The 14,617-nt window shown below is 37.1% G+C and overlaps 1 protein-coding gene across 1 annotated transcript in view; it reads left to right on the top strand.

Moving 5' to 3' along the window:
* Positions 1-14,617, top strand: part of ROCK2 (Rho associated coiled-coil containing protein kinase 2) — a 231,547-nt gene that overhangs the window by 113,851 nt on the left and 103,079 nt on the right. The window contains exon 3 of the mRNA XM_042783674.1: positions 741-841. Within this exon, the coding sequence (XP_042639608.1) occupies positions 741-841 (101 nt within the window). The remainder of the gene's footprint in view (positions 1-740; positions 842-14,617) is intronic.

A 14,617-nucleotide genomic window follows, 5' to 3' on the forward strand; every position in this document is an offset into this window, starting at 1 on the left:
CCAACTTAAAAAAAAAGTTTAAAATGAATATTGATAATTTTAAGACTTTGCTTTATATTACCTAGAAGGCCTAATGAGCTTATATTTGTGTAAATGTAGACAGTTTAGTGCAGTTAATGAAAAATAGTATGATGACAATTATTTCATAAAAGTGGTTAACTCTTAATAAATACTTGGCAGTATAGATGACACAATGAAAGTGTAAATGAAGTTGAATTCTAAGAGTAAGAAATTCCTAAAGCCAGTATGATAATCATTTATATTTTCATAATAAACTCTTAAATTTGGAATTGTCAGAGATTAGGATATTATCCTAAATCAAACAATTTTCTTTATAGTTACAATATATAGAGTTAACATATTTCACTTAAGTAGTGTATTAAAATTCACTACTAAAATTAACCTGGGAAGTAATTTAAAATTTCTGTCATGATTCGGAATGCACACCTGGATTGCTTGGGTCATCACTCTGTAGCTTATCTGACTTGCTACCTTTTAATAATCGGTATTATTTGTTTATGTGTATTAATAAACCATAGGGTTTTTGATTCATTGGTATTAGATTAGTTAATATCTTAAGATATTTAAACAGCATTGTAAACTTACAGGTTTAAACTAATGGTTTAACTGAAAAACTAAGTTTTGCTTCTTAAAATAAAAATTTGTTTATAGATATGGTGATTTTTAAAAGTATTGTTTAAATATTGATATTACAAATATGGTGATTTTTTAAATTATAGATGAGAAAATTGTGAAGAAAATCAGAGGTCTACAGATGAAGGCAGAAGACTATGATGTTGTAAAAGTCATTGGAAGAGGTGCTTTTGGTGAAGTCCAATTGGTAATACAGTTTTTTTTCCTTTCTTTCTATTACTTTTTTATGGACATCATGGTTTTGTGAAACATCAATAACAGCTTTGTGAATCTAATTTCTGTGCCCATGCCAGAAATTGGCTTTATGAACTTAGTCTGCCATTCTGTCTCTGAGAGCCTCCGTATTCCCATCTATGCCACAAGGGAATTGTGCTATAAACACCAGGTCTCTTTCAGTCTGCATCAATATGATTTAGAATAAGGGCCAACTTGGTTTCACATATAAATTTTCAGTCAGAACTACTGTCTTTTAATGTAGTGTTTTCAGTTTAATTACATACTTACTTCACTAACTGAGATTGATTTAGATACGTGAGACATCCAACTAAGACTTTTTAATTACTAAAAATAAATCTTAAATTTATCTTTGTAGGCCAAAGTGCTACCAATGTGAAATGTTATAATTTCCATTTTTCTCACTTCAGTGTATAAAACTCTTCTACCTTTTATCCTTATGGTTAAATTACAGAGAGTCATGTTCTGTTGGGGAGCTCTGGTAGTGTAGTGCCTAAAGCACTTAACTGCTAACCAGAAGGCTGGCAGTTCAAACCCACCAGCTACTCCTCAGAAGGAAGATGGGGCAATCTACTTCTGTAGTGATACTGCCTCAGGAACCCAAGTAGGGGTCACTATGAGTCGGGTCCGACTCGACGGCACATAACAACAACAACAACAACAACACATTCTGTTGCTTTGCTCAACAATGGTACTCCTTTTGATGGAGCAATGAGAAAAGCAATGCTTTTAGTATAAGGTAGTATGGATTTCCCTAAGAACAAGTAATGAGAGGCTAACCGTTTTCTTCTCTTCATTTCTTTGTTTATTGGACTTGAACTAGATGTAATACATGTGTGCATTAGGGTGCTACAATCAGTGTAATATATATATTTGACAAAATCTGACGTATATGAGGACAATATGGAGACATAGCAACTGTATAATTGTATGGTTAGACACTTTATAACTGATTTAATGCTGTACAAGCAGTCTCTGGATTAAGGACAATTCTGATTAGCTATTAAGCCAGGCTTTGAACTGATTTGAACCACTTCTGTCATGGACAAGGGAGCAAAAGAGAAACCGATCTGAATTTTTACCATTTGGGTGATTTGTCACAGTATCTGGAATGGAAATATTAGAGGTCAAAGCCCTGGAATGGGAGACTTGGAAGAGCTGTTGTTGTTAGGTGCCGTAGAGTTGGCTCTGACTCACAGTGACCCTACGTACAACAGAACAAAACACTGCCCAGTCCTTTGTCAGCCTCACAATCCTTGCAACACCCGAGCCCATTGTTGTAGCCACTGTGTCAGTCCATCTCATTGAGGCCTTCCCCTTCTTCACTGGCACTCCACCTTACCAAGCATGATATCCTTCTCCAGAGAATGGTCACTTCTGACAACATGACCAAAGTAGGTGCAACAAAGTCTGTCCATTCTCGCTTCCAAGGAGCACTTCTGTCAGGACAGATTTGTTGGTTCTTTTGGCAGTCCATGGTACTTTCAGTATTTTTCACCAACACCATCACTCAAAAGCATCAACTCTTCTTTAGTCTTCCTTGTTCATTGTCCAGCTCTTATACACATATGAGACGATTGAAAATACTGTGTCTTGGATTAGATGCACATTAACTTTCAAGGAGACATCTTTGCTCTTCAGCACTTGAAAGAGGTCCTTTGCAGCAGATTTTCCCAGTACGACACGTCTTCTGATGTCTTGACTGCTGCTTCCGTTGGTGTTGATTGTGGAACCAGGTAATATGAAATCTTTGACAACTTCAGTCTTTTCTCCATTTATTGTGATGATGCTTATTGGTCCAGTTGTGAGGATTTTCCTTTTTATGTTGAAGTGTAATCCATACTGTAGACTGTAGTCTTTAATCTTTATCAATAAGTGCTTTAGAGTCATCCTCACTTTCAGCAAGCAAAGTTGTGTTGTCTGTGTATCGCAGGTTGTTAATAAGTCTTCCTCCAATCCTGATGCTGTGTTCTTCCTCTTATAGTCCAGATTCTTGCATTATTTGTTCAGCCTGCAGATTAGTAAGTATGGTGAAAGGAAAGAACCCTAGCATACTTCATTTCTGATAAAGCATGCAGTATCCCCTTGTTCTGTTCAAACGACAGCCTCCTGGTCTATGTACAGGTTCCTCATTAGTACAATTAAATGTTCTGGAATTCCTGTTTGTCTCATTGTTATCCTTTATTTGTTATGATCCACATGATCAAATGCATTCGCATAGTCAGTAAAATACAAGCAAACATCATTCTGGTATTCTTTGCTTTGAGCCAAGATCCATCTGACATCAGCAATGATAATCTTTATTCTATGTCCTCTTCTGATTCCAGCTTGCATTTCTGGAAGTTCTCTGTCAATATACTGCTGCAACCATTTTTGAATTATTTCTTCAGTAAGATTTTACTTGCATGTGATACTGTTTGATAATTACAACATTCTGTGGGATCACCTTTCTTTGGAATGGATACAGATATGGATCTTTTCCAGTCAGTTAGCCAAGTAGCTGTCTTCCAAATTTCTTAGCATAGTCAAGGGAGTGCCTCCAGTGCAGCATCTGTTTGTTGAAACATCTTAGTGGGTATTCCATCAATTTCTGCAGCATTGTTTCTTGCCAGTTCCTTCAGTACAGCTTTGACTTCTTGCTTCAGTGCCATTGATCCTTGGTCATATTACCACTGCTTGAAAGGGATGAACATCAACCAGTTCTTTTTGGTACAGTGACTCTGTATATTCCTTCCATCTTCTTTTGATACCTCCTGCATTATTCAATATTTTGCCCATAGAATCTTTCAGTATTGTAACTTGAGGCTTGATTTTTTTCTTTAATTCTTTCAGCTTGAGAAATGATGGGTGTGTTCTTCCCTTTTGGTTTTCTAACTCCAGGTCTTTGCACATTTCATTACAGTAATTGACTTTGTCTTCTTGAACTGCTCTTTGACATCTTCTGCTCAGCTCTTTTATCTTGTTATTTCTTCTGTTTGCTTTAGCTACTCTCCATTCAAGGGCAAGTTTGAGAGTTTCTTCTGACATACATTTTGGTCTTTTCTTCCTTTGCTGTCTTTTTAGTAACCTTTTGCTTTCTTCATGGATGATGTTCTTGATGTTATCCTACAGTTCCTCTGGTTTTTGGTCATTGGAGTTCAGTGTATCAAATCTGTTCTTTAGATGGTCTCTGAATTCAGGAGGGATATGGTCAAGGTCATATTTTGGCTCTCATAGACTTGTTTTAATTGTCTTCAACTTCAAGTTAAACTTGCATGTGAGCAGTTGATGGTCTGTTACACAATCAGCTGCTGGCCCTGTTTTGCCTGAAGACATTGAGCTTCTCCACTGCCTCTTGCCACAGATGTACTCAGTCTTATCCCTGTGTACTCTGTCTGGTAAAGTCCATGTCTATAGCTACTGTGTTGTTGAAAAAAGGTATTTGTGATGAATAAGTAAGTTGTTGGTCTTGGAAAATTCTATCATGTGATTTCCAGCATCATTTCTATCACGTTGGCCATATTTTCTAACTTGCAGTGATTCTTCTTTGTTTCCAACTTTTGCATTCCAGTCATCAGTGATAATCAACACATCTTGATTGCATGTTTGGTCAATTTTAAGCTGCACAAGTTGGTAAAAATCTTCAATTTTCTCATCTTTGGCATTGGTGGTTGGTGCATACATTTGAATAATAGTAGTGTTAACTAGTCTTCCTTGTAGGCGTAAGGATATCATCTTATCACTGACAACATTGTACTTCAGAATATATCTTGAAACATTCTTTGTAATGATGAATGCCACGCCATTCCTCTTCAGTTTTGTCATTCGTGCCATAGTAGATCATATGGTTGTCTGATTCAAAATGACCTAAACCAGTCCATTTCAGCTCACTAATGCCTAGGATATCAATTTTTATGTGTTCTATTTCATTTTTGACAACTTGCAGTTTTCCTTGGTTCATGTTGTTGTTTGCCGTCGAGTCGGCCCCGACTCATAGCGACCCCTCCTTGGATTTCCGAGGCAGTATCACTACGGAAGTAGGATTGCCCAACCTTCCTTCCGAGGAGTGGCTGGTGGGTTTGAACCGCCAGCCTTCTGGTGAGCAGTCAAGTGCCTTAGGCACTATGCTACCAGAACTCCTCAACAATCTCATTTTTGACAACTTGCAGTTTTCCTAGGTTCATACTTCATACATTCCATGAATGGCTGTTTGCAGGTATTTCTTCTCTTTCCATTTTGAGTTGTGCCACATCAGCAAATGGAAGTTCTGAAACCTTTACTCTATCCACATCATTAAGATTGGCTCTGTTCTGAGGAGGCAGCTCTTCCCCAGTCGTATTTTGAGTGCCTTCTGACCTGAGGGGCTCATCTTCTGGCCCTATGTTGGACATTGTTTCAGGGATACTCATAAAGTTTTCTAGTAATATATCAGACATGGTTTTACTGATATTCATAAGGTTTTCACTGGCCATTTCTTTGAGAAGTGAATGGCCCCTTCCTTCTAAGGCTGTCTTAGTCTGGAAGCTCCGCTGAAACCTGTCCACCATGGGTGACCCTGATGATGTTTGAAATAATGGTGGCATAGCCTCCAGGTTCACAGCAACACATAAGCCACCATAGTATAACAAACTGATAGATGAGTGGTGGGGAAGTGGTATAGTGATCCTTTTCAAACCACCAGCCATTCTTTGGAAGGAAGATGGGGCAGTCTACTTCCGTAGTGATACTGCCTCGGAAACCCAAGGAGGGGTCGCTATGACTTGGACATATAACAACATGAATGCATGCGATTGGATTATTGGCAAGACTGTAGAGAACCATACTTACTCAGAGTGATGCAGTTGGCACCATTTTTTAATTTTATTTTTATTGTTTTTTGTGAACGTTTACAGAGCAGATTCATTTTCAGAGAACAGTTTATGCACTTTTGTTTCATGACATTGATTGCAGTCGCCATAACGTAACAGCTGTCTTTTCACTTCTTCCCTGTGGTTACTTTTCCCTATGTCCTTTCCTATACATTCCTATCCTATGACCTATCTCCCTGTGCCAGTATTACCCTTCTGATCTCCCATGGTTGATTGTTCTAAGGAGTGTACCTACCTGTGTAAAATATTCACCCTGTATGCCTATCTGTTGCGTGGCTAGAAGTGAGTTCAGTACCAGGCCTGAAGGGTGAGTAGGGGGCATAGTCTTAGGGATTTCTATCAGACCAGTAAGCCTGTTCTTTTTTTTCTTAAATGATTTTGAGTTTTGTTCCACAGTGTTTTCCCACTCTATCCAGTATCTCCTATTTTGACCCTTTTTTTGAGTGGCTGATGGTTGTAGCTGGGCACCATCTAGTACTTCTGGTCTCAAGATTCATGTAGGCTAAGGTTTGCATGGTCCACTAGTCCCTTGGACTAGTAGTTTCCATGTGTCTTTGATTTTCTTCATTTTTCTTTGTTCCATATGAGGAGAGACCAATCCTTGTATCTTAGATGACCACTTGAAAGCTTTTAATACCCTAGTTGCTACTCACCAAAGTAGGATGTTGAACAATGTTTTTGTGTAGTATGTTATGCCAGTTGAGCTATACGTCCCCTGTGACCATATTCTTGAGCCCACGGGTCCACTGACTTGTTTCCTCAAGGTGTTTGGCTGTGGCTAGAAAGTTATCCAAGCTTTGCTGTGTTAGGTCTATTATATATATGGATATTCTTATAGTACATACAACTATGGATGTAGAAATACTATTTGCCAGACTTTTATATGGTCATGGTGTATTTCCTTTTAGCCTGTCCACCTATGTATTCACCTTTAGATTGTTGTTTGTTATTACTGATAATGCAGTGTTGTGTATGTAAAAGTGTTTTTTATCTTTTCTATACCTCTTGTACATTTGCTGTTGGTATATTGCCTTTTTCCCTTCAGCTAAGTCAATAGTGACCTCTTACATATGTAGCATTTTTCCCTCTCCTCCTCTTTTATCCCTGGTAACCAACAAAGTTTCTTTCCATATGTATACCTTTCCTTGACTTTTACAGTAGTGGGCTAATATAGTATTTGTCCATCTGTGATTGACTTATTTCACTCAGCATAAAGTCCTCCAAGTCTTTCCAAATTATGAGGTGTTTTGTGCATTCTTCATTGTTCTATAGGGTTATGTAGGAGTCCATTGTGTATATGTACCATAGTTAGGATATCCCTTGATGGATACTTAGGTTGTTTCCATCTTTTTGGTATTGTGAATAGTGCTATGATGAACATGACTGTGCATATATCTATTTGTATTCTGGCTTTCACTTCTTTACGATACATACCTAGTAATAGGATTGCTGTATCAAATGATATTTCTAACTTTTGAAAGAATCATCATAGTGTTTTCCATAGAAGTTACATCATTTTACAGTCCTGTTAGCAGTGTATAAGCATCCCAGTCTCTCCACATACATCATTACCAGCATTTGTTATTTTCTGTCTTTTTGAACTTTGCTATTATTGCTGTAGTGAGATGGTATCTTATAGTTGTTATATTTGCATTTCTCTAACAGCTAATGATTGCAAACATTTTTTCATGTGTTTGTTGGTTGCCTGAATATCTTTGGTGAAGTGTGTTCATGTCTTCTGTCCATTTTTTTCAATTGGATTGTTTGGCAAGTCCCTTGTCAGATATGTCGTTAGTAGTTTTTTTCTCCCATCTGTAGGTTCTCTTTTTACTCTTCTGGAGAAATCTTTTGATGTATGTAAGAATTTAATTTTTAGAAGGTTCTAGTTATTGAGATTATCTTTGAATGTTTGCGTATTTTTACTTATGTTTAGTAGTCTATATATTGTTGTTATATGCTGTTGAGTCAGACCCAACTCATATATTAAGACCTCTAATTTTTCTTTTTTTGATGAACTTTATACTGTTAGATTTCACATTTAAGTCCTTGATCCATTTTCACTTAGTTTTTATGTGTGGTGTGAGGTGTGGATCTTATTTCATTTTCTGCAAATGCATATCCAGTTTTGCCAGCATCATTAGTTAAAGAGACGATCTCATCCCCATTTAATGGATTGTGGCCCTTTGTCAAAGATCAGCTATCCAAAGGTGGATGGGTCTATTTCTAGGTTCCCAATTCTATTCCGCTGGTCTATATCTTTGTCGCTGTACCAATACCAGCCTGTTTTGACTATTGTGGCTGTACAGTAGGTTTTAGATCTGGGAATATGACACTTCCTACTTCGTTCAGTACTGCTTTGCTTATTCAAGAGCTCTTTCGTTTCCATATAAAATCTAGTGATTGGTTTTTCCATGTCCTTAGAGAATGTTGATGGAATCTGCATCAGGATTACATTGAATATATAGATTGCTTTGGATAGTATTGACATTTTTATAATGTTCAGTTTTCCTGTCCATGAGCATGATAGGTTCTTCCATTTATACAGATCACTTACAGTTTCTTAAAGTAGTGTTTTGTAGTTTTCTTTGTATAGGTCTTTTTTATCCCTGGTATGATAAATTCCCAAATATTTTATCTTTTTGCTGGCTATTGTAAATGGTAAGGTGCTCTGGTGTCATAGTGGTTAAGGCATTTGGCTGCTAACCAGGAGGTCAGTGGTTCAAAACCATCAGCTGCTTCATGGAAGGAAGATGAGGAAATCTATTTCTTTGAAGACTTACTGCCTTGAAAACTTATTGGGGGTTGCCATGAGTCTGAATTAATTAGATGGCAATGGGTTTATTGTAAATGTATTGATTTGCTTATTTTCTTATCAGAGATCTCTCTGCTGGTGTTGAGAAATCCAACTGATTTTTGTATGTTGATCTTCTATCCTGGCACTATGTTAAATCTGTCAGTTTGGCCCAGTAGTTCTCTTACTGAATCTCTTAGATTTTGTATTTATAGATTCATATCATCTGCAAATAGGAATAGTTTTACTTCTTCTTTACCAACTTTTGATGCCTTTTATTTCCCTTTCTTGCCTTATTGCCCTGGCTAGTACTTCCAGTACAATATTGAATGGAAGTGATGGTAGAGGGAGGGCATCTTGTCTGGTTCCCATTTGCAAGGGGAATGCTTTTAGTCTCTTTCCATTGAGATTAATTTTGGTTGTTGGTTTTGCATGTATATGCCCTTTATTATGTTGAATTTCCTTCTATTTTCCTGAGAGTTATGATTAGGAGTTGGTGTTGGATTTTATCAGAACCTTTTTCTGCATCAATTGATATGATTATGTCGTTCTTTTCCTTTTACTTATGTGATGGGTTATGTTGTTTTTCTAACATTGAAACATCCTTGCATACCTGGTATGAATCTTACTTGGTCTTTTTTTTTTTTTTTAAAAAAATTATGTTGTTGGTGTCTGTTGGGTAGCATTTTGTTGAAGATTTTTGCATCTATATTCATTAGAGATAGTGGCTTGTAGTTTTCCATTTTAGTGGTGTCTTTGCCTGGTTTTGGTATCAAGGTTATGCTTGCTTCATAAAATGAATTTGGGAGGATTCCATCCTTTTCTGTGTTCTAGAACCATTTGAGTAGGATTGGTGTCAGCTTTTCTCTGAATGTTTGGTAGAATTTTCCTGTAAATAGATGTTGGCTGGAACTTTTTTTCTGTTGGTAGTTTCTTTATGACCTGTTCAGTTTCTTCTTTTGTTATGGGTCTGCTCAAATTTTCTACCTCAGTCTGTGTTAGTTTAGGTAAGTAGTATGTTTCCAGAAATCTGGTCATTTCTTCTAGGTTTTCAAATTTGTTAGAGTACAGTTCTTCATATCTTCATACTATCCTTTTTATTTTGATTGGATTTGTTGTGACATCTCTGATTTTCTTTCTTATTTCTATTATTTTCAGGACCTCCTTCTTTTTTTTTTTTTTTTCTTTGTTAACTTTTCAAGTGGTTTCTCAATTTTATTAATCCTTTCAAAGAACCAACTTCTGGCCTTGCTGATTTTTTCTAATGCCTTTCTATTTTCTGTTTCATTTATTTCTCCTCAAATCTTGATTATTTCATTTCTTGTGGTGACTGTAAGCTTTTTTTTGCTGCTCTTTTTCTTTTGCATGCTCAACAGGCGTTTATTACTTGCAGAAAAAATAGGACAGGAATGATTAGAACAGCACATATCATCATCAGGATGTTGTTGTTGTTAGGTACCATCTAGTCGGCTCTGGTAGCATAGTGCCTAAGGCACTTGACTGCTAACCAGAAGGCTGGCAGTTCAAACCCACCAGCCACTCCTCAGAAGGAAAGTTGGGCAATCTACTTCTGTAGTGGGACTGCCTTGGAAACCCAAGGAGGGTTCGCTATGAGTCAGGTCGACTCAACAGCAAACAACAACAAGAAGTCAGCTCTGACTTATAGTGACCTATATACAACAGGGAGCTCTGGTAGCACAGTGGCTAAGGCACTTGACTGCTAACCAGAAGACTGGCGGTTCAAATCCATCAGCCACTCCTCGGAAGGAAGATGGGGCAATCTACTTCCGTAGTGATACTGCCTCAGAGACCCAAGGGGGGATCACTATGAGTCAGGTCCGGTTCGATGGCACATAACAACACAACAACAACAACATATACAACAGAATGAAACACTGCCCGTTTTTGCACCATTCTTACAATCTTTACTGTACTTGAGCCCATCGTTGCAGCCACAGTGTCAATTCATCTCATTGAAGGTCTTCCCCTTTTTCGCTGACTCTCTACTTTACCAAGCATGATATCCTTCTCTAAGGATCGGTCCCTTCTGACAATATAACCAAAGAATGTGAAACGAAGTCTTCTTATTCTCGTTTCTAAGGAGCATTCTGGCTGTTTTCCTTCCAAGACAGATTTGTTCGTTCTTCTGGCAGTCTGTGGTATTTTCAGTATTCTTTGCCAACACCACAATTCAAATTTGCTGCTGTTTTTCTAATTGTTGGAGATGTTGGATTAAGGTGTTGACTTTGCTTCTCCCTCCCTCCCAACCTTTTTTCCTAATTAGTTTTCATTTTTTGCAGTGTTTCCTCCCTCCCCAGATAACCAACAAAATTTCCTTCCATATATAAACCTTTCTATAACTTTTTACAATAATGAGCTAATACAATATTTGTCCTTCTGTGATTGACTTATTTCACTCAGTGTAACATCCTCCAAGCTCATCTACTTTCTACGGTGTTTTGCAGATTTGCATTATTCTTTAGTGTTGCATAGTGTTGCATTGTGTGCATGTACCATAGTTTGGTTATCCATTCTTCTGTCGATGGGAACCTAGGTTGTTTCCATCTTTTTGCTATTGTAAATAGTGCTGGGATGAACTTCTTTAGGATATATACCCAGTAATGGGATTGCTGGATCAAATGGTATTTCTAATTCCAGCTTTTTAAGGAATTGCTATACTGCTTTCCATAGTGGTTGTATCATTTGACAGTCTCGCCAACAGTATATGAGAGTCCCAGTCTCTCTACATTCTCTCCAGCATTTGTAATTTTCTGTCTTGTTGAAATTTGCTATTAGTGCTGGGGCAAGTTGGTATGTCATTGTTTTGATTTGCATCTCTCTAATGGCTAATGGGGAGCTCTGGTAGCATAGTGGCTAAGGCACTTGACTGCTAACCAGAAGACTGGCGGTTCAAACCCACCAGCCACTCCTCGGAAGGAAGGTTGGGCAATCCTACTTCTGTAGTGATACTGCCTCGGAAACCCAAGGAGGGGTCGCTATGAGTCGGGTCCGACTCAACGGCACATAACAACAACAACAACAACAACAAATGGCTAATGATCGTGAACGTTTTTTCGTGTGTTTGTTGGTCTGAATATCCTCTTTGGTGAAGTGTCTATTCATATCCTCTGCCTACTTTTTAATTGGATTGTTGGTCTTTTTGTTGTTGAGGTGTTGGTGTTTATAAATTCTAGAGATAAGTCCCTTGTCAGATATGTTTTTGCCAAATATTTTTTTCTAATCCGTAGGTTCTCTTTTTTCTCTTTTGGAGAAGTCTTTTGAAGCACATAAAAATTTAATTTTTAGAAAGCCTCATTCATCTAGTTTATCATCTGCTGTTTGTATATTTTGGGTTGTGCTTGAGAGTCTATTTATGCCATAAATTAGGGTCCCTAAATTTGTCCCTACTTTTTCCTTGAGGGACTTCATAGTTTTAGGTTTCACATTTAAGTCTTTGATCCATCTGGAGTTAGTTTTTATGTGTGGTGTGAGGCATGGATCTTGTTTCCTTTTCCTGCAAATGGATATCCAGTTTTGCCAGTATCATTTATTACAGAGACTATCTCTTCCCCATTGAATGGATTTTAGCCCTTTGTCAGAAGTCAGCTGACCATAGGTTGATGGAGCTGTTTCTGGGTTCTCAATTTTATTCCACTGGTCTATATGTCAGTCGTTGTACAATACCAGGTTGTTTCGACTACTGTTGCTGTATAGTAGGTTTTTAGATCCGGGAGCATGAGACCTCCTACTTTGTTCTTCTTCTTCAATAGTGCTTTGCTTATCCAAGGCCTCTTTCCTTCCATATAAAATTAGTGATTGTTTTTTCCATATCCTTGAAGAATGTTGATGGGATCTGGATTGGGATTGCATTGAATATATAGATTGCTTTGGGTAGTATTGACATTTCATAATGTTCAATCTTTGTATCCATGAACATGGTATGTTCTTCAATTTATGTAGATCTTGTATGGTTTCTTAAAGTAGTGCTTTGTAGTTTCTTTGTACATGTCTGTTGTGCCCCTAGTGAGATTTATTCCCAAGTATTTTATTTTTTGGTAGGTATTGTAAATGGTATTGATTTCCTTAATTCCTTTCCAGTGATTTCTTTGTTGGTGTAGAGGAATCCAACTGATTTTTGGATGTTGATCTTGTATCCTGCCACCATGATAAATCTCTCAACTAGTTCCAGTAGATTTTTTGCTGAGTCTGTTGGGTTTTCTATGTATAGAATCATATCATCAGCAAATAAAGGTAGCTGTACTACTTCTTTACCAATTTGGATGCCTTTAATTTCCCTTTCTTGCCTTATGGCCCTGGCTAAGACTTCCAATACAATGTTGAATAGAAGTGGTGATAGAGGGTATCCTTGTCTGCTTCCCGCTCTAAAGGAGAATGGTTTCAGTCTCTGCATTGAGAATAGTGTTGGCTGTTGGTTTTGCATATATACCCTTAATATGTTGGGGAATTTCCCTTCTATTCCTATTTTTCTGAGAGTTTTGATCAGGAATGGGTGTTGGATTTTATCAAATGCCTTTTCTTCATCCATTGATATGATCATGTGGTTCTTTTCTTTTGTTTTATGTATGTGATGGATGACATTGATTGTTTCTCTTATGTTGAACCATCGTCACATAATGTATTATTTTTTTGATACGTTGTTGGAGTCTATTGGCTAGGATTTTGTTGAAGATTTTTGCATCTATATTCATGAGGGATATTGTCTGTAGTTTTCCTTTGGAGTGATGTCATTGCCTGATTTTGGTATCAAAGTTATGCTTGCTTCATAATATGAATTTGGGAAAATTCCATCTTTTTCTGTGTTCTGGAATAGTTTGAGTAGGATTGGTGTCCTCCTTTGAATGTTTGGTAGAATTCTTTGGTGAAACCATCTGGGCCAGCACTTTTTTTTTGTTGGTAATTGTTTATGACCTGTTAAATTTCTTCTTTTGTTATGGGTCTGTTCTACTTTTCCACCTCAGTATATGTTAGGTTAGGTAAGTAGTATGTTTCTAGAAATCTGTCTGTTTTGTCTAGATTTTCAAATTTGTTGGAGTATAGTTCTTCTTAGTATACTGATACTATCCTTTTGCTTTCTGTTGGCTCCGTTGTGATGTCATCCATTATGTTTCTTATTTGTGTTACTTGTATTCTCTCCCTCTTTTCCTTCGTTACATTTACTGGTGGTTTTGTCAGTTTTATTAATCTTTCCGACAAGCAGCTTCTTGTCTTATTGATAGTTTTCTGTTGTTTATTTTCTGTTTCATTGAATTCTCTTAGAATCTTTATTATTTCTTTTCTTCTGGTGACTATAGGCTTTTTTTTTGCTGTTCTTTTTCTAATTGTTGGAGTGATTGGGTTAAGGTGTTGATTTTGGCTCTTTCTTCTTTTTTGATGTGTATATTTATTTATTCCTATAAGTTGGTCTCTGATAGCTAGCTGCTTTTGTTTTTTCCCAAAGATTTTTATATGTTGTGTTTTCATTCTCATTTGATGCAAGGAAAGTTTTAATTTCATTTATTACCCATTTGTTTTCAAGAAGGGTGTTACTCAGTTTCCATGTGTTTGTTCTTTTTCCATTGATCTTCCTATTGTTGGTTTGTAATTGTGTAGCATTGTGATCTGAGAAGATGCTTTGGTTATTTCAGATATTTTTAAATTTATTAAGATTTGGTTTGTGGCCTGTCATATGGTCTATCCTGGCAAATGTTGCATGTGCACTTGGGAAGAATGTATATTGAGGTGTTGTTGGATGAAGTGCTTTGTTGTTGTCTATAAGATCAAGTTGGTGGATTGTACTGTTTAGTTCTTCCGTGTCTTTGTTGAGTTTACTTCCAGTTTTCTATTTGTGATTGAAAATAGAGTATTAAAGTCTCCTTCTATGACTTTGGAGTCATCTGTTTGTCTTTTCAATTCTGTTGAAGTCTCATTTTATATATTTTGTGGCTCTTTCATTGGTTGTGTATGTATTTATTATTGTTGTGTTCGCTTATTCAGTTGATCCATGTGATAGTTGAAGATGTGTCAACTTGGCTGGACTCCAGTTGTGAGTGGTGGTTCCCATGATGGATCACATGACTGAGTTCTAAGCGGC

Source organism: Orycteropus afer, unplaced genomic scaffold (assembly GCF_000298275.1).
Source record: "Orycteropus afer afer isolate SDZICR_OR568_19922 unplaced genomic scaffold, OryAfe1.0 scaffold00025, whole genome shotgun sequence".
Classification (NCBI taxonomy): Eukaryota; Metazoa; Chordata; class Mammalia; order Tubulidentata; family Orycteropodidae; genus Orycteropus; species Orycteropus afer.